The sequence below is a fragment of the Mesoplodon mirus genome (assembly GCF_964341445.2).
Source record: "Mesoplodon mirus genome assembly, chromosome: 8".
In the NCBI taxonomy this organism is placed as follows: Eukaryota; Metazoa; Chordata; class Mammalia; order Artiodactyla; family Ziphiidae; genus Mesoplodon; species Mesoplodon mirus.
The window spans coordinates 9,438,114-9,465,545 of record NC_138984.1 but is presented as its reverse complement, the minus strand read 5'-3'; the positions used below and the strand labels follow the sequence as shown (position 1 = coordinate 9,465,545).

The 27,432-nt window shown below is 41.0% G+C and overlaps 2 protein-coding genes across 18 annotated transcripts in view; one reads left to right on the top strand and one right to left on the bottom strand.

Moving 5' to 3' along the window:
* Positions 1 to 14,874, bottom strand: part of TRIP12 (thyroid hormone receptor interactor 12) — a 143,141-nt gene extending 128,267 nt beyond the window's left edge. For 13 of the 17 annotated variants that reach the window (XM_082631012.1, XM_082631025.1, XM_082631027.1 and 10 more), the window contains exon 1: positions 13,563 to 13,678. The gene's annotated coding sequence lies outside the window, so the exon portion shown is untranslated. Of the gene's footprint in view, positions 1 to 13,237; positions 13,406 to 13,562; positions 13,679 to 14,563; positions 14,625 to 14,834 lie in introns of those variants that run through there. The other 4 variants (XM_082631023.1, XM_082631022.1, XM_082631016.1 and 1 more) reach the window with 4 other exon arrangements.
* Positions 13,812 to 27,432, top strand: part of FBXO36 (F-box protein 36) — a 109,484-nt gene continuing 95,863 nt past the window's right edge. Inside the window, exon 1 of the mRNA XM_082631059.1 lies at positions 13,812 to 14,289. Coding sequence (XP_082487185.1) covers positions 14,194 to 14,289 — 96 coding nt within the window. The 5' untranslated portion in view covers positions 13,812 to 14,193. The remainder of the gene's footprint in view (positions 14,290 to 27,432) is intronic.

Genomic DNA, 27,432 nt, shown 5'->3' with positions numbered 1-27,432 from the left:
GTGGCACAGTGGTTGAGAGTCTGCCTGCCGATTCAGGGGACACGGGCTCGTGCCCTGGTCCGGGAGGATCCCACATGCCGCGGAGCGGCTGGGCCCGTGAGCCATGGCCGCTGAGCCTGCGCGTCTGGAGCCTGTGCTCCGCAACGGGAGAGGCCACAACAGTGAGAGGCCCGCGTACCGCAAAAAAAAAAAAAAAAAAAAGAAGAAACTGCCCCCCCAAAAAGCTTTTCAAAACAATGTAATACCAGGTCAGGAATATTTTTCCTTCAATCTTTAAAGTTTCATCTTAACTATTAAGTGTACTCAACACCAAAATTATAACATCTTAAAAATAATAAATTCACACTGTCTTTATACATTAATACAACTGTGAAAAAAAGTCATCATTTAAAAGGAATATCAGAATAAAAGCTACTATTAAATTCCTCCTAGGAGGCAAAATCCTAATCAAAAAAATGTAACATAGCTACTTAACTGTGAACTAGGCAGTGTGCTTAATACTTCACTTTCATTAAAAACTCAAAGAAGGGACTTCCCTGGTGGTCCAGTGGTTAAGAATCCATCTTCCAATGCAGGGGACGTGGGTTTAATCCCTGGTGGGGGAACTAAGGTCCCACATGCCGTGAGGCAATTAAGCCTGCGTGCCACAACTAAAGAGCCCACATGCCGCAACTACTGAGCCCGTGCACTGCAACTAGAGACGAGCCTGTGCGTTGCAATGAAAAGATCCCACGTGCCACAACGAAGATGTGATGCAGCCAAAAATAAATATTAAAAAAAAACCTCAAAGGAATCCTGTAAATTATGTATTTTCTATAATTTACACATTAAGCAACTTGCCCAAGGTCAAACAACTAGGAAACTAGAACCCAAGTCCATCTTGGTACAAAGTCTACCAACACTCTCAACTGATCTCCTCCTTCAAAGCCTAAAACTCTGTCACTCAAGTAATTCCAAGATGATTCAGAGAAATCCATCTTCTCTTCTCAAACCTGTTGTTTTAGATAGGCTAGCAATAAAGGAAAGGAAAATAAAAATGCTTCCGCTCAAAAAGAAAGGTTACTAACAACAGTTAACACACTGAGCACTTATCCTGTACCAGGCACTGTTCTAAAAGTCTTACATATTAACTAATTTAATCCTTACAACAAACCTATTATTATTCCCATTTTACAGGTGGGGAAACTGAAGAAAAAATGAAGTGACTTACCGCAGGTCACACTGCTAATAGCATTAGAGCCAAAATTTAAGTTGAATCCCAATCTTTTTTTTTAAATAAATAAATAAATTTATTCATTTATTTTTAGCTACATTGGGTCTTGGTTGCTGCACGTGGGCTTTCTCTAGTTGCAGCGCACGGGCTCTCTAGTTGCGGCAAGCAGGGGCTACTCTTCGTTGCGGTGCGCAGGATTCTCTTTGCAGTGGCTTCTCTTGTTGCGGAGCACGGGCTCTAGGCGCGCGGGCTTCAGGAGTTGTGGAACACGGGCTCAACAATTGTGGCTCACGGGCTCTAGAGCGCAGGCTCAGTAGTTGTGGAGCACGGGTTTAGTAGCTCTGAGGCATGTGGAATCTTTCCGGACCAGGGCTCAAACCCGTGTTCCCTGCATTGGCAGGCGGATTCTTAACCACTGCGCCACCAGGGAAGTCCTGAATCCCAATCTTTGCTCTCAACCACTTACCCTAAACTCCTTTATCACTTACACATTATCATGTTATCTTTGAAACCTACAGATAGCATTTTAAATTCCTATGAACAAAGTAAACAGTGGCAAGTAATATTCTGGAACAGAGGTTGGCAAATTACAGCCCACAGGCCAAATCTGGACAACCACTTCACTTTGTAAAGTTTCAGGAGAACAGGGTCAATGGCTGCTTTCACCCTACAAGAGCTGACCTGCAAGGCCAAAAACATTCACCATCTGGTGCCTTGCAAAAAACGTTTGCTGACCCCTGTTCTGAAAGATGATATTGTGTAAACCCTCCCCTAAATAGTCAAATTAACATACATTTTTTTCCTTTATCACTATAAATAAAAATAGCAGCAGCTACTATTTATCAAGTATATACTATTTATGTAAGATCCTAACAGCAACCTATTTTATACCCAAGTAAACTAAGCCTCAGCGAGTTTAAATGACTTGCCCAAGATCACACAGCTGGCATATGGGGACCTTGTTTAAACAGTGTCTAGCCTCAAAGCCCATATTCTTTCTAAATGACACTTCCTTCAAAATATATAAACATGCGTAGCCATGGAAAAGCAAAATTTTCTATGAAAACTGATTAAAATTACATGATAAAAATGCCAACTTTTGGGCTTCCCTGTGGTTGAGAGTCCGCCTGCCGATGCAGGGGACACGGGTTCATGCCCCGGTCCGGGAAGATCCCACATGCTGCAGAGCGGCTGGGCCCGTGAGCCATGGCCGCTGCGCCTGCGCGTCCGGAGCCTGTGCTCCGCAACGGGAGAGGCCACAACAGTGAGAGGCCCGTGTACCGCAAAGGAAAAAAAAAAAACAAAAAAAAGCCAACTTTAAGGAGAAATGTTCATGTAAATGTATACACAGATATTGAGTCACACTTCCATCTTATTTTCTATTATATTTATATTTTTGCTGTTATTCCAATTGGGGTTATAACCCAGGGATACTCAAAGCATAGGAAGAATATGGCTATCTTCCTTATGTAAAGATATAGGACAAGGAAGTCATTAAAATAAACACAGAATGCAGAATATATTTACTTAGCACAGTTAACTCTCCTCTGCCACTTCTGAAAATTTATATCCTCTTCTGATACAGACTCATTCGCCCTCATTACACTCCTTGTCTAGAATGTCCGACTCTTCAGTTCACCCACTCACCTGTCCATCTCCAACCCACCCCACCCCCGGAGACTCTGTTAACCCATGTAAAATACCATTGCACCAAGGAAAGAATTCAATAGAGGTTAGTTGCTGTAGCTTTTATTCATGAAGCCTTTCCTTACTATTATTATGCCATTAATCTCCCATACCACTGGACTGATTTATATCACTACTGACTATATTAAACATACCTACAGCGAAAGTCACATCACAAGGGTAACGAAACGAGGAACTGAATTCAGAATTCTATGTGGGCAAGTATACATGGATGCAGATAACACGACTATTCTGAGAAATATCTTGGTAATATTTTTACCATATTCTCTATTCCAAACAGCTAGTCAGCTGATGAGGCATCTGACTTATGTCTCATAATTCAGCTTAAGAGTTTTTATGGTTAATTTGTCCCCAAGTTTACCACCCCCTCCTAATTAGACTATAAACTCAAGGTCAAGCACCACATCTGTATATCTTCATCATCCCGTACCTTAACCTAGGACATGAAATAATAAGTGTTCAAAACTACTTATAATAATACATACCACTTGCTTATTATTCATATATATTAATTCCACCTCCACTGCTAACTTCAGACTAACTTCACTGAGAACAGAGATGTCTTAAATGGTTGTTTTTCTAGATTTGAGAGTATTGCTTATTCAGTTCAAGAAACACCTTTAAAAATCAATGCAGCAGTTGCTGAAACCAAGATAATTTCTTCCCTTGTACCATGATGCTAATTCCAGCCCTTAAAACAGAAATAATTGCAGAATTTTTTAGAATTATAGTTTTACTAAGTCCTTGGCCTCACATACCTTAAAAGAACTATGGATTAAGCCATTCCTAATTTTTAAACGCTTAAGTAATACGGAAACTTCCCAAATCCTTTACTATATAGCATTATATGTTCAAGTAAACTCAGCAAGTATCCTGAAAAAGTTCTACGTTTCTCTAAATATAGTCAACTCAAGTTAACTGCACAATTATGAATCCTCTTAACTTTAGTAACAAACACCAAAGCATTAATATGCTGAATATAAGTAAACGCATGAGTGAAGCAGAAGGCCCATCCCACAGAAGAGAGAGAAAAGCTGCTATTCCAGCAAACATTAAGTTTACCAAAACCTCAGCTGATGCAAGAAATGTAAATTGAATATCACCTAAAACAGGTGCTACAACGAAGATCCCAAATGATGGTCTGTTATCTCTTTAGTGATTCCTCTCAGTAGTTTGTGTAATGAGAAAGATACCTGGGGAAAACATGGCATGGCCTAATATCCAGGCAGCTGAGAAGTAACACTAGCTGGTTAGAGGCGGCAGCGGCAGATCGTCTTACGGTGCCACACCAAAGGCTGAAATTCCCCGAGTCTCACCGCACAGCAGCAACGGGAAGGGCAAAACTTGCCAAAAGACAGGGTGAAGAGGAGATGAACTCTGCCATTAAAAGTCTAGTTTTCTGACAAAAGTATTTTGAGGCCAAAATGTGAAAATCAATACTAAAATTCCTAATGACAGTTGAGAAATAATTAGCAAACAGGTCTGTTCACGAAGTTAAGAACTACAGAATCTTCTCAAAAACGAGCCTAGTGGGCTTCCCTGGTGGCGCAGTGGTTGAGAGTCCGCCTGCCGATGCAGGGGACACGGGTTCATGCCCCGGTCCGGGAGGATCCCACATGCCGCGGAGCGGCTGGGCCCGTGAGCCATGGCCGCTGAGCCTGCGCGTCCGGAGCCTGTGCTCCGCAACGGGAGAGGCCACAACGGTGAGAGGCCCGTGTACAGCAAAAAAAAAAAAAAAAACAAAAACAAAAAAACAAAACACGAGCCTAATTGTTGCCATCTACTGGGAGAAGGGCCCAAATACTTTTTGATCTGAGCTGGAAGGGCAGAGATCAGGTCTAATTTCCTCTGGACACTAACCCACCTGCTTTCCCTAGGTGGGCAGAAGAAATGGAAATACATGCTTGATAAAGGAAAAAACTAGGAAGCTGCATGACTGTCTTGCAGAAAAATAAGCACTAGTGCCTGTTGCAGCAGTAAAATAGAGAGACTTCACAAATGTTTTTATTCTGAAGTCCACAAAACCCCATCAATTTTATACTATACAGCCTTAATGTATTAGTTTACATCATAAACTTGCACTAACAGCTAGCATCTCTGCCATTCCCACATAAGGAAAAATCAAGTTAATTCAAACTACAGACAGCAATGCACAAGAACATACTAGAAACAAAAGCTGCTAAAGAAAGCTAAATATTACGGTTACCAGACCCCCAAATAAAATATTCTCTTTTGCTTTATTTTCCCTTCAGCCACATGTAACCTGTTTTCCCATGTTTGAAATCCTGTTGTACGTACTTTTGCAAAAGTAAAAGGGTAACAAATAGTCTACTGTGACATCAACCAGAGTGCGAGGCAAATATTTTATTAAAATATTTAACTTGATTAATATTAATTTGCACCTTTTAAAAAATACGTAAAAACTTAAACCACAATTTGCTTTTGTTTTAAACATTTTTTTAGTGCATTAGATACTAAACAAAAGGTTTTCCTATAAGACTTGACAAATAACTGAGTAACTCACAAAAAACATGTATTAATTCTTAAACAGTACCGACTTTTTTTTAATCTCTGAATAAACAATAGTTGAATGAGTTAAGGGAAAATGACTGCCAGCTTCCACTAAAGGAAGAATTCTGTGACTGAACAGAGGGGCAGTGGGAGTCATTTAGACACTTAACCAGCTCCTGCCTACAGAACAAAACTTTTTAAACTATTAAGGAGGGAAACTGAACAAGAAGTAAGTTTGACCTCCACTGCTTTTATTGCCCCAAAACTTACCACAAAGACCCTTATATGCAGTCCTAGAAAGGGAAGCAATTTCATAAAAAGATAAATAAGATCTAAAAGCACGTTTAGTTTTCTTTTCAGTTCATTTACAAATTAAATATCTTTTCATGTTGTCACTGCCTATTCATGTATCTACCGGAACTTCAACACGTCTATTTAAATCGAATTTCTTAATCTCCCATTTAAGAACCTCAATAATCTCAGCCCAAATTTCCTGTTATTTCATAAATGTGGACCCTCTACTCCAGAGGGCCATTAGACCCTCGCCACAACTACTCCTTTAAGCTCCCGGTCCTTTCTACACCTATCCGAGGGCCAGCTCAAGCCCCCCCTCTCTCCATAAAGTCTTCCTCAATAACATCAGTCTCTCCCTCTAAACTTCTTAGTACTCACTGTATAAAACTCAACTTTGTACTTAATAACAAATATGCACAATGTTATATTCTTTTGACATAATTTGAATTTATCTGCAATATTAGTACATTTTGAAATAAGAGATCTCATTTTATAAGTCTCTTATTTCTCCTCAGCACTCTCCAAGAGGGTAAACCTTATATGGAACCAGAAATGCACATGCATTCGTTACTGATGAAATATGTGTACAATGAAGGCACTTCCAACAATTTATTCAGTACAGCCAAAAAAGCATGCCCTAATTCATCTGTTTCTTAAATTAGACTCTCATATCAGGTTTTCTAAATGCAGAAAACTTGCATTTAAAATATTTACAGAATACTTCTCTATGCTAATTATACATAGTTATCAAGTCAGTTTAAGAATAAAAGTGATCATCAACTAAACGAAATATAACGAAACTCAAAGGACAAAAACTAAGTCCTTTTTGTATTCTTCCCAGCACAGTCCTGTGGTGCACAGTAAGCACTCGATAAAAACTTGTAATGATAAACAAACTTCCATCTACTAATGAACATAATCCCCAAATGCTAAACCTGGGGTAACCAAGTCACTAAAACAGTCCAGTGCCTTAACAATCCCTTAAGTACCTGATTTTAATGAGCCTAATTCTGAAAATTTTATATTCTAGGATCCTACACTCAGCTACCAAGCCCTGAAAAACTAAAATAAGCAAGTTGAGGGAATTCCCCGGCGGTCCAGTGGTTAGGACTCTGCACTTTCACTGCTGAGGGACCGGGGTTCAATCCCTAGTCGGGGAACTAAGATCCTGCAAGCTGCCAAAAAATAAAATAAAATAAAATAAAATAAGCAAGTTCACAGTAAACTGTGTCAATACTTTACTATTATTTCACAATATAGTTTCTCAGTGTGTCACCAAAATGAACTCTACCACTGCCACCTACCATGTACAACACATTATGTTGGAGCTTTGTGCCAACCTCTGTGAGGAGAGAAGAATGGGACCTCTACCCCCAAGAAGCCAAAGATATCGTAAAAAAGATGTAAACAACTAATAAGACAAACTGTGAAAGCCATAACTGAAACAAATAAAATGTTGCAGAAGGGAGAAGGGGAGAAGAGAGTGAAGACTGAAAATCTTACAGGAGCTACTGAAGAAAGTTAAGGGTGTTTGGGATTGACATATATACACTAATATGTATAAAATGGGTAACTAATAAGAACCTGCTGTATAAATAAATAAATAAAATTAAATTTAAAAAAAAAAGAAAGTTAAGGGTGTACATATAGCTACAAAAGGTACAAGATGGGGGAGGGGTAACAACCCAGGTAGACAGACAATCAAAGCCAAGGCAAGAATGAAGTTCCTGGGTGTGTTCAGAGAGGAACAAACAGCCCAATCTGACTGCATGCAGCCAAGAGTGCAAAACAGGATTACAAAATACTGGGGCCATAGAAGTTACAGAATTTTCACACATTTGCTGTTTACAAGGCAACTACAAGCACCTGGGTTTTACAAATTTTTTTTAAAAAGGGGGCTGGGGGAGGCCCTCCATATGATCTCCATGAACCTGCTCTCTAAGGACACAAAGCAGCTTAAATTACAACTCAACAGTGAATTTCAAATAGGCTATCTGTACAAACTTACTTTGGGTTTCCAGGGCATCACCCATGTTTACCACTAAGAGGACTTCAAAATGAGTTAATGTGACCTTAAGACGGCACAAGGTACATCTATTTATTCAGAATGCTGCCCATGGGTGGAATGAGTAGGAATTGTGAAGTCGGGGTGGAACTCACTGGTTATGAAAGCCAACAAGTTGATTAAGATACGCATTGAAATGCTGTAACTTGAAGTCTTGAAGGCTTGTTGATAGACACTTCCGCTTATAAATAGCATTCAAGAATCCATGTAGGGGTAATAACATATTTATAGAAATAAATACACCCTTTCTAAAAAGAAACAGAGTAAGCTCAAATGATGTATAAAACTCAATTTTGGGACTTCCCTGGTGGCGCAGTGGTTGGGATTCCTCCTGCCAGTGTGGGGGACGTGGGTTCGGGCCCTGGTTGGGGAGGATCCCACGTGCCACGGAGCAGCTGGGCCCGTGCGCCACAGCTGCTGGGCCTGCGCTCCTAGAGCCCGTGCTCCACAAGAGCAGCCACCGCAATGAGGAGTGGCCCCCGCTCTCCGCGGCTGGAGGGGGCCCGCGTGCAGCAGCGGGGACCCAACGCAGCCAAAAATAAATAAATTTATTAAAACAACAAAAAAGCCAAAAAAATACCCCTCCGTTTTATTCTTAACAAACACACACACTGTCTCAAAACATACTTAGGGCCTCATGAAGCATTTAAGTGATCAAGTAGTACATGCAAATAATGGACAATTAAAGAATATGAAACAGCTTGCCCGAATTAGTTTTAATATGTATGATTCAAAGTAACTTGCAGTCTCTAAAAGATATACCGACAGATTAAGAAGAAAACTCCCCAAATCTTGTGAGCATTAATAGTGATCCAAAATGTTTATCGAAACAAATCAAATAGGACATTACATTAAACCATTACAAAATATTTTCACTTTCAGAATCATCTTATTCACACAAGGCTTATTCCTTTAATAAACATTTAAAGAATCTTTATTAAGGGCCAGGCACTGTGCTAGATTCTAGGAATAAAAGAGTTATGACTAACTTCAAGGAATTCATAATCAACTAAGGAATACTATTCTATGCTCAAAATAGTTTCAAGTAGAATACCTACATACATAATATTGATAAAAGTATGTTCTAAGTAGAACAGCGTTAACAAATGAGGGAACGGTCAATGCAGCAATGAACCAGTGGAGGAAGGGCTCTGTCTTCCAATCCATCCCTGTAGCCTAATCCCCTGAAGAGCGTTGAGCATTTATATGACAATTAACTCTAGGGTCGGTGGCCATAACCACATATTTCAGGTTAGGCACCTGAAGCTCACAAAGGTTAAATTACTTGTCCAAGGTCACAAACATAGAAAAGGCACTGCCAGAACTGGAACCAAAGTCTTTTACCTTCACATCAGATATTCACTTGAACAGTCCTGCTCATTAATGAAAGAACAAAGTAACAGGCAGCTTTTTTACTCTAGGCCCCTAGAATGACTTTTTGTATCAAGCATAACTGCAAAACTGACTATTAACAGCTCCTGCACACTCAAGACAAAACCGGTAAGTCTGAAAAATCGCCAAGAAGCTTTTTCTTCTGGCCAATCCAGTTTAATGAAACTACTGAAGAATCAAAACCAAAATCTCTAATTCCTCAGAGAAAAACTATCGAGCAGACTTATTTCAGTCTAGTAAACAACTTCTTTTGCCCATACCCTGAAACTATCAATAAACTGGGATAAAGAACTGCATTTTTACAAATCCAGGACATCAGCCAAGTTAAGTTTTACTTAAATAAAAATCAAAAGACTAGTTCGTCATCAGTGTGTTTATCTATTTACCATAAAGAACAGCAAGCACACACTGTGTAGAGTAACCTAGCAGACCAGGTCGAGACTGTAAAGAACAATTTGCTAGAGGTTTATGCCTTTAAGAAATCTGTAGCATATACCCAGGCACCAAAAGAAAATACACAAATGTAAAGCTAACACTACATGTTAAGAACTACAAGCACCAAGATTATATAACAACCTACAAATTATATGTCTTATATAATATCCACCAAATTCTTACTCTTCCACCCTACCCAGGCACTCTGATGGCACAGTAGTGGGGAAGATGTCAGAGACTGTGAGCCCTACACCAAACAGCATCCTGAGAAATCTGTTGGGGCCAAGAACCTTTCCAAGCAGGAAGACTGGCTGCATAGCCAGCAAGGCCAGGGTAACATTATTGGTTTGGAGTGGGAAGGAAAATGGGTGTTATTTTTAATCAGGTTTGAGTATACCTTCAGGCATAACACAATGACATTTAGATAATCCTTGCCCTCAGGAAGCATATAATTCAGTCAGGGAAACAAAGGCAATGCATGTCCACAAACCTAGCACTATAATCACAAAATGAAGCACATATAGATAACAAAGGAATAAAAGGAAAAGATCATGGGGTAGAAACTTTTGAGGAAGTGCTCGTGAGTTGCAGTGAACCTAAAATGATTCAAATGTGGGAAAAGTGCATGTCAGGCTGGCAGGAGCAAGAACCTGAATGAAGACGAAAAGCAACAAGCAGGTTGCTTTTTCAATTTGAGTCCATCAAATTACCTCAGCAAACAGGCAAAAATAAAGTGTCAATTGGTATCACATTTGCTCATCAAGAACCCCACCCATCCACTTAAAAGAATTAAAAACAAAAAACTCCCCAAATTCCATAAAGAAAACAGATCAAGATTCAGCAATGTTCTTCCTTAATCGTAGTCTCTGATATTAGAAAGTCAATTTCATAAGAGCCACAAACCAGAATAGGTATAAATTTTGTCCATAATAAAAACACAAAGAAATCTGTCTGAAGTTTCTCTCAACAGAATTAACAATGTTTGGTGAACAAGAATACTGATGCAAAAAAAAAAAACTACTGTAACATAAAAACTGGGCCCAAGTTCCACTACCAATCCAGGAGCAACTTCAAATTATAAAGTGCTATAAACTTCGTATCTCCAACCTACCTTACATAGACACCGCCCACCACCACCACTGAGGAAAGTTATCTTTTTGTAATTACCTCAAAATAGATAATGTAATTTTCTAAAGCTAATGACAATTGTCTTAAACTTACTTAGCAGTTTGTAGTTTTTCACAGCCATTATATCCGCTGGATCTCACAACCAGCTGGTAGGTAAGACAGGGACTATCCACCCCCATTTTACAGATTAAAATAAATGGAGGCCAGACAGGGTCAGAGAATAGCTCAAGGTCACAGAGCTACTAACTGGCAGTGTTACGAATTCCCAGGCCAGCATGTGTCTTCTTTGCTAGGATGATGTCCTTAAAATAGGATCATATAACCTTAACCAGATAACAAATGCAGTAAGCTTGAAAGTTAGAATGGAAAAGTAAACATTCCTTCAAATTTACTTTGCTAGGCGAAAGCACTGATTTTACCCTGGCCTAGCATCCCATTCATCTTAAAAATATTTGTTTAGCGCCTTCAGGAACTCTAGCTGCCAAAAGTGTTCTAAAACTTTTAGAAAGTAAATGAAAAATAAAACAAAAAGCCTGTTCATGGACACAAATTAAATAGGAAACGTCAGCTGAACAGACTTAAAAATCACTCAAACTCCCGAAAAAACTGGGAAGCGAATGGAAACAATGATAATCTTAATTACAGTTCTTCAATTCTTATGGATATTGGCACATTCACAGAAAGGCAGATGTGGACAAAGCCCACAACCCCTAGCCATGTTAATGTGCTCTCTTTAAGCTTAAAATAAATGAAATAAAAGCTCCCCAATTTCACAAAGATGACATAAAAGCTGGGGCTGAATGTGGAGCAGGGAGTTTCTAAAACAATTGGAAACTGTCTCCTCTAAAATTCACACTTAATACTGATCTCTTTGCATGCTCTAAATATGAAAATAAGCCTCAATAAAACCCCCTGCCATTTATCGTCTCTAAACCTCTGATAATATCACTCCTCAGCTCTAACTGCTCCCCGCCCCGGGTAAATGCGACACACACAGGCCTCATACATAGGCCTCTTGCCTTCTTCTCTAACAACTAGGACCTTTGTTCCGAACGTCGGTTTTTTACCCCACTCAATAGCTCTTTCAACTTTCTACTCCGTATTTTTTTGTTTTGTTTTGCTTTTGGAGAGGAGATTCTGAGCCTCAACTTTCCAGGTCTTTAACAAATGAACTGCCAAAAATAGCTAAAGAGACTGGAGAGGAACAGAAAGTTCAACACACCACGGAAGGGCCTACAAACCAGAGGAAAGCCCGGGGATCGGGTGAGCTGGCAGTCCAGGCAAGATCGGGGAAGGCCGACGAGGAAGGGAGGCAGCAGGGGAGCAGTGAGACGTCCACTCGGAACAGATCCACGGCGCTATTAAACGTCCTCCCGCCCCACACAGCCCCACGTTCCCACACTGACACTCTCTCTCCCCCAGTGACCTAACGAAGCAACTGAACCAGACCCACCGCCAGGCACGGAGCTTAAGCTACACCTCCTTCAAAGTAAAACGGCGTTATCAGACACAAACCAATCTGTCTTAAGGGTTTAGGAGCAGCCCCTTCCGTTCCCTCCTCGCCACACGGGGTAACCAGTTCCCTCCCGTCCCCCAGCAGGAGTTCAAGTGTCTAAGATACCCCCAGCCCCCCCGCGCCCCACGACGTGCACGTGTTTTTAAATCTTTATTTTTTTTTCCTCCAGAAAATGAAAGATTTCTCTTATTCTGAGGAAAGGAGCAACACGAGGAAAGGAGCAACACGAAGAAAGGACAGGATTGGGGATTTTACCACCTTCGTTATTTGAACTCCCCTCTAACTTGTTTCAGAACTAGAAACCCACTCACTATGCAGGGGGATGGAGGAGAGAGGGAGGGTGAACCGAATGGACAAACGTTATAATAGGTTTTATGTAATCCACATATAAATAAATTAATCGCCTGACTCGCTTTGAATGCTAATACGACTGGAGCGACAACTGGTCCACCTCCCTCCCACAGGTCCTGACCCCCTCCCCCCAATTTCCACGCTGATCTATTTAGAAGGATGCTCTGCTCCTCTCGGCCAAGTTTCTCGGCCTCTTTCACGCCCCCCTGCATCCTCTCTCGGCGTCATCCTCCCTCAGCCTCAACTTCCCACGGCTGAAGCAACTGCTCAGCGCAGACCCCGTCTCCGGCCTCGCCCGCCCTCAACCATTCCCCTCGGCAGGAAACCCCTTACTGCGGTCTAAAGTCACTCCGGCCTCTCCCTCCTCTGACCCTCGCTTCCCACAACTGTTGTCACACGAGCTGCTCCCTAGTTTCCATTTCCGGGCCGTCCCTAGCCCAGGAGCCTCCCCTCTCCCGGTTTCCGGGCCCCCCATCCCATTTCCGGGGAACCCTTGCCGTCTTCACACCCCCCACCTGCACTTCCGGCCCCCCACTTTCTCTCTTCCTAGACGCCCTCCCAGCTCCAAAGCCCACTTCCGGCCCCCCCGACCCCCGCCGGGCTCCCCCAGACCCGCACGCCTTACCCCGGTTCCGTGTAGGGCCCTCCTCATTGCGGGGGGCCGGAGGGGGCACCCAGCGACCCCTCCGCTCCCGCCCGGCCCCGGTCCCTCCAGCCGCGGTCTCCCTCGAGCGCCTAGCCCGTAAACCCCCAGGCCGGTCCTTCCGCGGCCCCGCCGCCGCTGCCGCCAGGAACAGGCCGAGCAAGGGCCGAATCGCGGCGATGACACAACCGAGCTTCCTGGGACTTTCTGTTCCAGCTCCTCCCCCCCACCGCTACCCCCACCAACCCCTCAGCACAGCCCCCTCCCCCAGGCCTGGCCCCGCCGCTCGGAACTGCGCCCCAATTACCTAGTTGGGCCCCAAAGTCTCCGGTCCGGACTCGGTGGCGCGGCAGTAACTTCCACTCGCTCCCCCCACCCCCCCCGGCGGCGGCGGCGGCTCCTCGGGTCCCTTCAGTTATCAGCTGAGCCGCAGCACCGCGCCCGGCGTGCGCCTCCGTCCGCACCGCCTCCCTCCCCGCCCGTTCCAACACCCTCCGGGAACTACTTTTCCCTTCGAATCAGCCGGACGGGCTCGTCCGCGGGACAGGCCCCGCTACCTACTCGCAGCCCATCACATCGCCCCTCCCTCCCCCAACGCCCGGCTCGACTTCCCCAGCGGCCTGCGATCTCCTCCCGATCCCTTCGAGGGACCAGGAAGGGGAATGTGGTACTTCGCTTCGTATCCCTCCGCCGGGGTCACCCCCTCCCCTCGGTGGTAGCAGGAACTAATTCCCCTTCGGGTCACCCGGGACCTCAAGGTGGAAATTTCACGGCTCAGAGTTCCCTCTAACCCTTGGAAGAGGGGACAATCACCCCAAGTTAGAAACACCCCGCCAGGTCAAAAGTAGGGTTCAATTTAAACCAGGGCTTTTGCCCCATGACCCCAATCAGGCCCCGCCCCTTCCTGGTTGTCTTAGCGACGGTGGTGGCGTCCCAAGATGGCGTCGTGGCTGCCGGAGACTCTGTTCGAAATTGTAGGACAAGGCCCGGCGCCGAGCAAAGACTACTACCAGTTATTGGTCACCCGGTCCCAGGCAAGTGCGAACCGCGGTTACCCTCTTTAGTAAACTCTCTGCCCGCCCCGGTGGAGCCCGGAACGCGAGCCGCGCTAGGCCGAGAGCGGCTGTGGCCAGCCGGAAGCGCCGGGTCCCTGCTTCGAGCCGGGAGATTTCCCTCGTCACCTCGGCCTCCTCTGCGGGCCCGGCGGCCCGCGTGTCCCTCCCCAACCCCAGCCCGGCTCGTACCCGGCGAGCCTTCTTGGCCTCCTCACAACGCCGCCCGCTCCCTTCTGTCACCCCGGGTTCCTACCCGCAGAGTTCCCTCCGCGCGAAAAGAAAAACAGGCGTCTCTGCCTTGCATGCAGCCTCACCTCAGCGTGGGAAGGAGGGAAAGAAAGACTCAGCCAAGTGTCCCAAGGAGGAGCCGGCAGGGGAGGAGAGAAAAGGAAGATCTCTTTTCCAGGGGAGGGTTTAATTATGGGGGATTTTTCACATCTTATTGTGGTCTTTACGTGTACCAAGGCCACATCAAAACTTCCTTATTTCTAGTAGGAATTGAGCGTTGAGAGCTTTCTCCTTACCTTTTCGGAGCCCCTTCTATCCCACTGAAAGTGTGCGGGGGGTGGTACAAAAATGTTTCAGCTGCTCTGCGCGTCAGCCCCACCCATAATGACATCTGCTTCACAACAATAAGACCCAGGATTATGTTATCGCTCATGTAACTATCGGCCTATTTTTATGACTACTTTAGCTGTTTAAGGTGGGCTTTGTGGATGATTTATTGTGCCCATGAAATGATCAAGATAAATGGGTCCTCCACTCGGAACTCGTTTCTGATTCCTCGCTGAGCTTACACCTGTCACCGAGATATTCGTGCACCTTGCACTTTCAAAAATGGTATTCCTAAAAAATGAAATTTAGAACTTGGTATATATTTGTTTTGGTGTACGTATTGAATATTTCATCAGTTTTTTCCATGAGCCCTTCAATAAAATAGACAATGATTTTTAGAGCTTCAAAAGCATCTTTTAAAATAGAAATCATGTATATTTATTTTTAGATCTAAGATTTATAAATATTACAAGCGTAATATCAATTGATAGCCTATCGAACTTAAATTTTTAATTGAACACTTTTAAAGAAAATTTTTACATATTTAATTGGAATTTCTTTAATTTCTAAAGACAGAAATTTACTCTTCTTGTACATTTATTTTAGGATTGACAGTTTTCCATTTGCTATAAGATGTATGATCCTAACAATTCTTCACATCTAGCATGAGTGATTGAAAGCAATATTTTATGTATTCTGACTTCATTTTCTATTTTATATACCTCAAGTAAGTTAGAATGTTCTAATTTTTACTTTACATACTTTTCCATAACTTGTCTTTAAAAATTGTTCTTGCGAGCCTGGTATTATAAGTGTATTATACTGTAATGTTGTAAGCCTCAACAAGCTAACTTACTTGTTTACCTTTCTGTTTTAGAAAATTAACCATAGCAGTCCTCCTGGTATTAGTTTTCCCCAAGAATGGTTCTGTTGTTGATGTTCTTCAGACTTTGCTCCCTCGTCTAACTTGGGCGCATGCCTTCCTTCAACTACTGTTTCATGACATTTTTCTTGCCCCTCCCCCAGAAGTATTCTTAATTTTTTTCTTTTTCTTTCTTCTTCTTTTTTTTTTTTTTTTTAAAACACTTCAGAAACTCTCAACTATTTCAGGCCCTATTTTTCTTCTGTCCCGTTGCTTATATGTAAAATCCTTTTCAAGTTCTGATCTTTTTTCTTTTTTTAAGCAGACTGAGTATATTCACTACAGTTCTACCAGTGAGAGTTAATCTCAAATCTGATTAATTCACTCCTTTTTAAAGTAAAATTTGTTGTAAAAAAAATAGTAAATCTAAAAAATAGTCTTTTCAGTCAACCATCTTGAGAATATGCTAGTTTCTAACCACAAGATAAGTTTTCTAAGTCTCAGCACAGGAAACCAAACATCCAGTGAGAGACAATCTGACATAAATAAGTACTAAAAGACTAGAATTACAATGTGTTTTATAAGATGGACTTTTTTCTGGAGTGACTTTCTAAAATTGATTCTTGTACATATTTTCTCTTTCTTTCTGCCTTTATTCCCCAAAATGTTGTATATTATCCAAAATATGCTCCAGATTTAGATGGATGCTTCCTTCACTGTGATTCCCTTTTTTATTCTTTTTCATTGCTTTTATTTTTATTTGCTTTAAATCCGAATAACTGCACATTTGACATTGATTTAAAGGCAGATATATCTCTCATTAGCATCATACCACTATTGCCACAATTCAAAATATATAAACATTGTACATTAATATTTCCTTTGCCTTCTTGCTTATACAGTGACATTAAAATCATACTTTTATGCTTATAGAGACATTTCCAGTTAACTTGTTGCCATGATTTTTTTTCTTTCAAAAAAGGGACTTAGAGAATATAGCTTGAGGTCAATATAGCTTAATTCTCAAACCTGATCTTTATAATGATGATCCAGAGGCTTAGAAAAATCAGTGCCCTGCTTTCTAAATCAAAGATTTACCCAATTATTTTTTACTCTAGTTCTATATATATAATATATATTATATTGGTTTCTAATTCTTTGAAAACTAGTAGATTCATAGTGAGTTAGGGCTAGAAAGAATCTTGAATATTACTTAGGCCAGGGATATTTCACACTTAGCTTCTAAGAAAGTCTTAAGTTGTGTTTCTGAATGAAGATCCTTTCCTTAATTTTATTTTATTATTTTTTAAATGCAAATTTATTTATTTATTTATTTTTGGCTGCATTGGGTCTTTGTTGCTGCGCACGGGCTTTCTCTAGCTGTGGAGAGCGCGGGCTACTCTTCGTTGTGGTGCGTGGGCCTCTCTTTGCAGTGGCTTCTCTTGTTGCAGAGCATGGGCTCCAGGACACGCGGGCTTCAGTAGTTGCGGCACACGGGCTCAGTAGTTGTTCCGTGGCATGCGGGATCCTCCCAGACCAGGGCTTGAACCCGCGTCTCCTGCATTGGCAGGCGGATTCTTAACCATTGCACCTCCAGGGAAGCCCCCCTTTCCTTAATTTTAATCAGCAACTTGTCATTTACTGTGGGGATGCAAAATATAAGAATATTCCTGCCTTCGAAGAATTTATCATTCCTTCAACAAATATTGAGCATCTTTTATATGCCAGGTACTGTTCTAGATTCAGGGAATCATCAGTGAACCAAACAAAGTCCCTCCTCTCATGAAGCATATAGTCTAGTGAGAAGAATATAGTTAGTGACTTGATTTATACAAACACTCTAATGGTTTAACTTTTGTTTTAAGTCCAAAGGAGGTTCTTGAGCAATTGCTAAGTTAATGAATAGTGCAAACATTTTAAAATCTATGAGTCCAGAGGAAGCAAAAATCACTTTAGACCGTGAGGTCCAGGAGGGTACTGTTACAAGCATTTTACTCTTGGAATTCTGTCTTATTTGTCCTCTTGAAATAGAAGTGTTGCTTAAGGTGGTCAGAACTGGTGACTTAGGTTTAATGTGACAAATATTGGGAAACTGCTAGAAACAGTAACTATATGATGAGTAGATGAGAGTTGGCAGATATGGCCTTTTGCTCTTAATAACACAGGTGGTTGCCCCAAGAGCACCAATATGTTATAGTCACTCCAGCAGATGAAAGAAAGATGAAGAATTACAAAATAGATTAGTCTTATTTTATCTATCTCATTAAATCTTACTCAAAACTCCAAAAAGATACCTGAAGCTAATGTCATCTGAAAAAAAAAAAAATCCGAAAGCTCACTCCCCAAAAGTGGCAAATATTTTTCACATGCTTTAGAGCTGTAGCACTGACAAACTGAGAACACCTGAGGTCCCATGCCAGCCTGTGACAGGAAGCTGTCATTTCAGTGACTTCACAACAAAGAATTGTGCTGGTACCACTTCAATCCACAGAAAGATTTAAAGATTTAAATTAAAAGATTGAAAGATTTAAGTTAAAAGATTAAAGATTTAAATCTTTCAATTTGGAAGATTTAAAATTTAATACAGTCTAATAAAAATGTCAATCCATGCACCCTTTGGCCCAGCAAATCCATATCTAGGATTTTATATCCAAAAATGCTTTCACATGTGAGCAAGAATGTACACCAAAGTAAAATAATTGTAAACCTTTCCATAAAATATGACTCAGTCTTTTGAAAAAGATGTGATGGATCTTTTATTTGTTCAATAGACCAAATAAAATCTTAAGCAAGGAAAGCAAGTTGCTGAGTTAAATAAACATAGTATGATCCCATTTAAAAAAGAACATTAACAACAGTTTTATTTTGTTTTAACTAAATGTTGGAAAAGCTAGAGTGATTCACTCTTATGGATGGAGTTATGGATTGCTTTCACTTTCTGCATCGCATATTTCTGAAAGATCTGAATTTTTCTACAGTAATATTTTTATAATCAGAGAAAAGCAATAAAGGTTTAAAATGAAAACATAAATGGATAACTTACTTTGAGAAGTTGCCCTGCTCTGTGTGTCATCTTCCTCCTGTTTCACTGGCACCACCTTTGAGCCACTTTCCACACTAAATGTTGGGCAGCATCAATAACGGTGTCATCAAAGATCCTGCTGTGTTTTTCTTTGCGGGACTGAGCCTAATTCCACAAATTTAGAGGAGGTGCAAGTTGGGTTAATGGTTGCTTGTAAAATTTTAAGGAGATTTTAGTGTCTAGAAACTCCCTGGACTTACGTTTATTTTTGCTTTCGTTTTTGTTTTCAATGTAGGTAGTAATTACTTTTGAGAAACTAGGGGACTGCCCTCCCTTGCCTTGTTGGGTGTGTGATTGTACTAATGAGCTAAAAAAGAGAGGCATGGAGGGCATTCCCGGATGGTCCATGGTTAGGACAGGCTTTCACTGCTGTGGTCTGGGTTCCATCCCTGGTCGGGGAACTAAGATCATGCAACCTGTGAGGCCAAAAAAAAAAAAAAAGAGAAAGAGAGAGAGTTGTGGAAAATAAAGTCAGGCAAAGATGGTCTACTGAATAGATTTATTTGCCCTCCAGTAAAACTTAAAGAACAAAAATTCTCAAATAAATTGAAATCATGTCATATAGACGCCAGATTGCAAATTTTGGGAGCTGGATGGGGTGCAGTCAATTTGATATTACGGTGGTATTTTCCCAGGGGACCCAGGAACCCCTAAATCATGCTCTGCCCTAGCCCTGCCCCCCCCCCCCCACGTAAGGTTCCCAAGAGTCATATGAGTGGAGAAGATAAAGCAGAGGAGAGTAAACAGGTTTGCCTCTGCTGACTCTTTCCTTGTCCTTAACGGAACTTTCCCACTGATGGCACTTCACAGCCACGATGCCCGTTCTGCCCGGTGGCCACCAGCCACAACCAAAACGTTTCTACACAGAAAGAACTACTGCTGCTCTTTTTAAAGTACAAAGGTCAGTGGAATGCTTGCATTCGCTTACTTTCCTCTTCCCCATGGCTTAAGACCAGACTTACCCTTCTGTTCTTCAGCTGTCTCTCAGAGGCCCTCATGTTCCTCTGACCCTAAAGGTAAGCTTTTCCCTTCTTCGCTGCACTTCAGAACTTTCAGCCCAGCCCTGCAGGGCCTCCTCTGGGAGTGCTTGGCTTTTTCTTCCGTCTCCTCCCGACAGCAGCACCTGCAGTAGCCATACCCTTCCCTGCACGGCACGATCAGCCGGGTGCTCGTGCCTCCTCCCACACTATTCCTCTCCTGTCCCTCCTATCTGAGACTCCAGAAAAATGATTTGCAGCCTGTGACACTCCAGGATGTGCCCCATTAAAGGTGTGAAATCACGTTTACTCAGAAATTCAAATTCCTTTTAAGTTTTTAAAGTGGGCTGTGGTACTTTTCAGGGGAGAGGGAGAAAATAATACCAACGAGGTGATTAAAGTTTTTAAAATAACAATATTCAGTCCTTTGTTGTAACCCAGTGATCAAATGGCTCCTAAATCCTCATTTCAAAATTATATAAGAGGACTTCCCTGGTGGCTCAGTGGTTAAGAGTCTGCCTGCCGAGGCAAGGGGACACGGGTTTGAGCCCTGGTCTGGTAAGATCCCACATGCCGCGGAGCAACTAAACCCGTGCGCCACAACTACTGAGCCTCCACTCCAGAGCTGGTGAGCCACAACTACTGAACCCACGTGCCACAACTACTGAAGCCTGCGTGCCTAGAGCCCGTGCTCTGCAACAAGAGAAGCCACCGCAATGAGAAGCCCACGCACTGCAACAAAGAGTAGACCTCGCTCCCCGCAACTAGAGAAAGCCCGCGCGCAGCAATGAAGACCCAACACGGCCAAAAATAAATACATAAATAGATTTATATTAAAAAAAAATTACATGAGGACTTGATAGAGCTCCGGGATCATCTCCCAGGTAAGTCGTTCATTCAGCATCTCTGAGTGCCTACTCAATCTGGGCAGTTAATTTGGTCTCGCCCTCCATAGACACAGATTTGCCTCCTAATTATATGGGGCAGTTGAGCACTTAATTGGGAGTCACTGAGTCATGGATCCTTGTATTCCTCCTACTAGTCTGTAAGCTCTTGATCTGAAGCAAAACACTTAATTTGTCTGGGCCCCGGTTGCCTCATCAGCATAATAAGGTTACTAGTCTAAGAGATCACTAAGGTTTATTCCATCTCTGAAATGCTATTCACATGAAAGTAGTGTTTGACCCTAGAAAAAGCACTGAATTTTTTTGTTTTGTTTTGTTTTTTGAAAAATTGAGGGTGCATCACAGATCCTGTACTAGTAGCTATATGACCTGGTGTAAGTTTCACCTGCCTGAGGTTCCATTTCTTCATCTGTAAAATGGACAGTTCAACCCTTGGCTACTTCACAGATAATGGTGAGAACCAAAAAATATAAAAAGCGCTCCAGGCTAGTGTTTCTCAAAGAGAGGTCATGATCAAATAAGATTGGAAAGTCCTGGGTTCAACACAATTCTGTTTGCTTTTCTTCTCCGAAATTTATCAGAAGCTTTAAAATCCTGCTGTGCAACAGGAATCTCTGGGAGGAAACAGCAGCCTGAGCTTTTTGTACGGGCGTGTGACTACCGAACCCCTTTTCCTCTGAGCATCTCAGGATCTGAGGTTCTGTGGATGCCCTTTGGAAAACACCCAGCAGTGTGCCTGGTACAAAGCAGCAAATACTCAAGAAATCTTTGTTAAGTATTTATATTGCCTTGTCTTCTTCCAATACCAAATCAGTCAAACTTCACTTTTCCATGAAAATCATTGTTCTAACTCGTTAGTCATCTCACAACTTGTGTTATTTTATTTATTATTCCCATCAGCTTAAGTTTCCACAGAAATACCTATTGATGTCTTGATTGGGATTGTAATGAATATATAGGTCCATTTGTGGTGAATCAATATCTTTACAATGCCAAGTTTTCAATCCACAAATATAGTATATCCTTCCTTTTAGAATTTTTTAGATATGCTTTAATTTTGCTCAAAGATTTCTTATAGTGTAGAAATCTTACATATATCTTGTTAGAATTCTAGGTGTTTGACTTTTTTGTTCTGTTGTAACTTAAACTCCTTTTTACAATTATATTTTCCATTTGTAGCTACTAAGAAAAACACAATTGATTTTTGCTTCCAGTAAATTTCCTTTCATCTAGTGATCTTGCTAAGTCACTTACTGATTCTTTTTTTTTTGAATTTTTGAATTTTATTTATCTTTTTATACAGCAGGTTCTTATTAGTTATCTATTTTATACATTATTGGTGTATGTATGTCAATCCCAATCTCCCAATTCATCCCACCACCACCCCCTGCCACCTTTCCCCCCTGGTGTCCATACGTTTGTTCTCTACATCTGTGTCTCTATTCCTGCACTGCAAACCGGTTCATCTGTACCATTTTTCTAGGTTCCATATATATGCGTTAATATGCGATATTTGTTTTTCTCTTTCTGACTTACTTCACTCTGTATGACAGTCTCTACATCCATCAACGTCTCTACAAATGACCCAATTTTGTTCCTTTTTATGGCTGAGTGATATTCCATTGTATATATGTGCCACATCTTCTCTATCCATTCATCTGTTGATGGGCACTTAGGTTGCTTCCATGTCCTGGCTATTGTAAATAGTGCTGCAATGAACATTGGGGTGCATGTTTCTTTTTGAATTATGGTTTTCTCTGGGTATAAGCCCAGTAGTGGGATTACTGGGTCATACAGTAGTTCTATATTTCATTTTTTAAGGAACCTCCTTACTGTTCTCCATAGTGGTTGTATCAATTTACGTTCCCACCAACAGTGCAAGAGGGTTCCCTTTTCTCCACACCCTCTCCAGCATTTGTTGTTCGTAGATTTTCTGATGATGCCCATTCTAACTACTGTGAGGTGATACCACATTGTTTTGATTTGCATTTCTCTAATAATTAGTGATGTTGAGCAGCTTTTCAGGTGCTTCTTGGCCATCTGTATGTCTTCTTTGGAGAAATGTCTATTTAGGTCTCCTGCCCATTTTTGGATTGGGTTGTTTGTTTTTTTAATATTGAGCTGCATGAGCTGTTTATATATTTTGGAGATTAATCCTTTGTCCGTTGATTTGTTTGCAAATATTTTCTTCCATTCTGAGGGTTGTCTTTTCGTCTTGTTTGTAGTTTCCTTTGCTTTGCAAAAGCTTTTAAGTTTCATTAGGTCCCATTTTTTTATTTTTGTTTTTATTTCCATTACTCTAGGAGTTGGATCAAAAAAGATCTTGCTGTGCTTTATGTCAAAGAGTGTTCCTCCTATGTTTTCCTCTAAGAGTTTTATAGTGTCTGGTCTTATATTTAGGTCTCTAATCCATTTTGTGTTTATTTTTGTGTATGGTGTTAGGCCGTGTTCTAATTTCATTATTTTACATGTAGCTGTCCAGTTTTCCCAGCACCACTTATTGAAAAGACTGTCTTTTCTCCACTGTATATCCTTGCCTCCTTTCTCATAGATTAGTTGATCATAGGTGCATGGGTTTATCTCTGGGCTTTCTATCCTGTTCCATTGATCTATATTTCTGTTTTTGTGCCAGTACCATATTGTCTTGATTACCGTAGCTTTGTAGTATAGGCTGAAGTCAGGGAGTCTGATTCCTCCAGCTCCGTTTTTTTCCCTCAAGACTTGGCTTTTTGGGATCTTTTGTGTATCCATACAAATTTTAAGATTTTTTGTTCTAGTTCTATAAAAAATGCCATTGGTAATTTGATAGGGATTGCATTGAATCTATAGATTGCTTTGGGTAGTGCAGTCATTTTCACAACATTGATTCTTCCAATCCAATAACATGGTATATCTCTCCATCTGTTGGTATCATCTTTAATTTCTTTCATCAGTGTCTTATAGTTTTCTGCATACAGGTCTTTTGTCTCCTTAGGTAGGTTTATTCCTAGGTATTTTCTTCTTTTTGTTGCAATGGTAAATGGGAGTATTTCCTTAATTTCTCTTTCAGATTTCTCATCATTAGTGTATAGGAATGCAAGAGATTTCTGTGCATTAATTTTGTATCCTGCATCTTTACCAAATTCATTGATTAGCTCTAGTAGTTTTCTGGTGGCATCTTAAGGATCCTCTATGTATAGTATCATGTCATCTGCAAACAGTGACAGTTTTACGCCTTCTTTTCTTTTTTTTTTTTTTTTTTTTTGCGTTATGCGGGCCTCTCACTGTTGTGGCCTCTCCCATTGCGGAGCACAGGCTCCAGACGCGCAGGCTCAGCGGCCATGGCTCACGGGCCTAGCCGCTCTGCGGCATGTGGGATCCTCCCGGACCGGGGCACGAACCCGTGTCCCCTGCATCGGCAGGCGGACTCTCAACCACTGCGCCACCAGGGAAGCCCCACGCCTTCTTTTCAAATTTGTACTTCCTTTTCTTCTCTGATTGCCGTGGCTAGAGCTTCCAAAACTATGTTGACTAATAGTGGCGAGAGTGGACATCCTTGTCTTCTTCCCAATCTTAGAGGAAATGCTTTCATTTTTTCACCATTGAGAATGATGTTTGCTGTGGGTTTGTCATATATGGCCTTTATTATGTTGAGGTAGGTTCCCTCTATGCCCACTTTCTGGAGAGTTTTTATCATAAATGGGTGTTGAATTTTATCGACAGCTTTTTCTGCATCTATTGATATTATCATATGGTTTTTATCCTTCAGTTTGCTAATACGGTATATCCCATTGATTGATTTGCATATATTGAAGAATCCTTGCATTCCTGGGATAAACCTCACTTGATCATGGTGTATGATCCTCTTAATGTGTTGTTGGATTCTGTTTGCTAGTATTTTATTGAGGATTTTTGCATCTATATTCATGAGTGATATTGGTGTAGTTTTCTTTTTTTGTAGTCTCTTTATCTGATTTAGGTATCAGGGTGATGGTGGCCTCATAGAATGAGTTAGGGAGTGTTCCTTCCTCTGCAATTTTTGGAAGAGTTTGAGAAGGATAGGTGTTAGCTCCTCTCTAAATGTTTGATAGAATTCACCTGTGAAGCCATCTGGTCCTGGACTTTTGTTTGTTGGAAGATTTTTAGTCACAGTTTCAATTTCATTACTTGTGATTGGTCCGTTCATATTTTCTATGTCTTCCTGGTTCAGTCTTGGAAGGTTATACCTTTCTAAGAATTTATCCATTTCTTCCAGGTTGTCCATTTTATTGGCATAGAGTTGCTTATAATAGTCTCTTAGATTGCTTTGTATTTCTGCAGTGTCTGTTGTAACTTCTCCTTTTTCATTTCTAATTTTATTGAATTGAGTCCTCTCCCTATTTTTCTTGATGAGTCTAGCTAATGGTTTATCAATTTTATCTTCTCAAAGCACCAGCCTTTAGTTTTATTGTGATCTTTGCTATTCTTTTCTTTGTTTCTATTTTATTTATTTCTGCTCTGATCTTTATGATTTCTTTCCTTCTACTAACTTTGGGCTTTGCTTGGTCTTCTTTCTCTAGTTCCTTTAGGTGTAAAGTTAGATTGTTTATTTGAGATTTTTCTTGTTTCTTGAGGTAGGCTTGTATTGCTATAAACTTCCCTCTTAGAACTGCTTTTGCTGCATCCCATAGGTTTTGGATCATCGTATTTTCATTGTCATTTGTCTCTAGGTATTTTTTGATTTCCTCTTTGATTTCTTCAGTGATCTCTAGGTCATTTATTAACGTATTGTTTAGCCTCCATGTGTTTGTGTTTTTTACGTTTCTTTCCCTATAATTTATTTCTAATCTCATAGTGTTGTGGTCAGAAAAGATGCTTGATATGATTTCAATTTTCTTAAATTTATTGAGGCTTGATTTGTGACCCAAGATGTGATCTATCCTGGAGAATGTTCCGTGCACACTTGAGAAGAAAGTGTAATCTGCTGTTTTTGGATGGAATGTCCTATAAATATCAGTTAAATCTATCTGGTCTAATGTGTCATTTAAAGCTTGTGTTTCTTTATTAATTTTCTGTCTGGATGATCTGTCCATTGGTGTAAGTGAGGTGTTAAAGTCCCCCACTATTATTGTGTTCCTATCAATTCTCTTTTATAGCCGTTAGCAGTTGCCTTGTGTATTGAGGTGCTCCTATGTTGGGTGCATATATATTTATAACTGTTATATCTTCTTCTTGGATTGATCCCTTGATCATTATGCAGTGTCCTTCCTTGTCTCTTGTAACATTCTTTATTTTAAAGTCTATTTTATCTGATATGAGTATTGCTACTCCAGCTTTCTTTTGATTTCCATTTGCATGGAATATCTTTTTCCATTCCCCTCACTCTCAGTGTGTATGTGTCCCTAGGTCTGAAGTGCGTCTCTTGTAGACAGCATATATATGGGTCTTGTTTTTGTATCCATCCAGCGAGCCTGTGTCTTTTGGTTGGAGCATTTAATCCATTCACGTTTAAGGTAATTATCGATATGTATGTTCCTATTACCATTTTCTTAATTGTTATGGGTTTGTTTTTGTAGGTCCTTTTCTTCTCTTGTGTTTCCCACTTAGAGAAGTTCCTTTAGCATTAGTTGTAGAGCTGGTTTGGTGGTGCTGAATTCTCTTAGCTTTTGCTTGTCTGTAAACCTTTTGATTTCTCCATTGAATCTAAATGAGATCCTTGCCCGGTAGAGTAACCTTGGTTGTAGGTTTTTCCCTTTCATCACTTTAAATCATGCCACTCCCTTCTGGCTTGTAGAGTTGCTGCTGAGAAATCAGCTGTTAACCTTATGGGAGTTCCCTTGTATGTTATTTGTCATTTTTCCTCTGTTGCTTTCAATAATTTTTCTTTGTCTTTAATTTTTGTCAATTTGATTACTACGTGTCTCGGCATGTTTCTCCTTTGGTTTATCCTGCCTGGGACTCTCTGCACTTCCTGGACTTGGGTGGCTGAACTCTCTGCACTTCCTGGACTTGGGTGGCTATTTCCTTTCCCATGTCAGGGAAGTTTTCGACTATAATCTCTTCAAATATTTTCTCGGGTCCTTTCTCTCTCTCTTCTCCTTCTGGGACCCCTCTAATGCAAATGTTGTTGCGTTTAATGTTGTCCCAGAGGTCTCTTAGGCTGTCTTCATTTCTTTTCATTCTTTTTTCTTTATTCTGTTCTGTGGCAGTGAATTCCACCATTCTGCCTTCCAGGTCACTTATCCGTTCTTCTGCCTCAGTTATTCTGCTATTGATTCCTTCTAGTGTATTTGTCATTTCAGTTATTGTATTGTTCATCTCTGTTTGTTTGTTCTTTAATTCTTCTAGGTCTTTGTTAAACATTTCTTGCATCTTCTCTGTCTTTGCCTCCATTATTTTTCCAAGGTCCTGGATCATCTTCACTATCATTATTCTGAATTCTTTTTCTGGAAAGTTTCCTATCTCCACTTCATTTAGTTGTTTTTCTGGGGTTTTATCTTGTTCCTTCATCTGGTACATAGCCCTCTGCCTTTTCATCTTGTCTATCTTTCTGTGAATGTGGTTTTTGTTCCACAGGCTGCAGGATTGTGGTTCTTCTTGCTTCTGCTGTCTGCCCTCTCTACTAATTCTGGTAATATGTAATTCTTTTATTTTTTTCTTCCAGCTTTACTGAGATATATTTGACATACAACCTTGTATAAATTTAAGGTGTACAACATAATGATTTGACTGACATACTTTAGGAAATGATTACCACAGTACGTTTAGTGACTGTCCATCTTC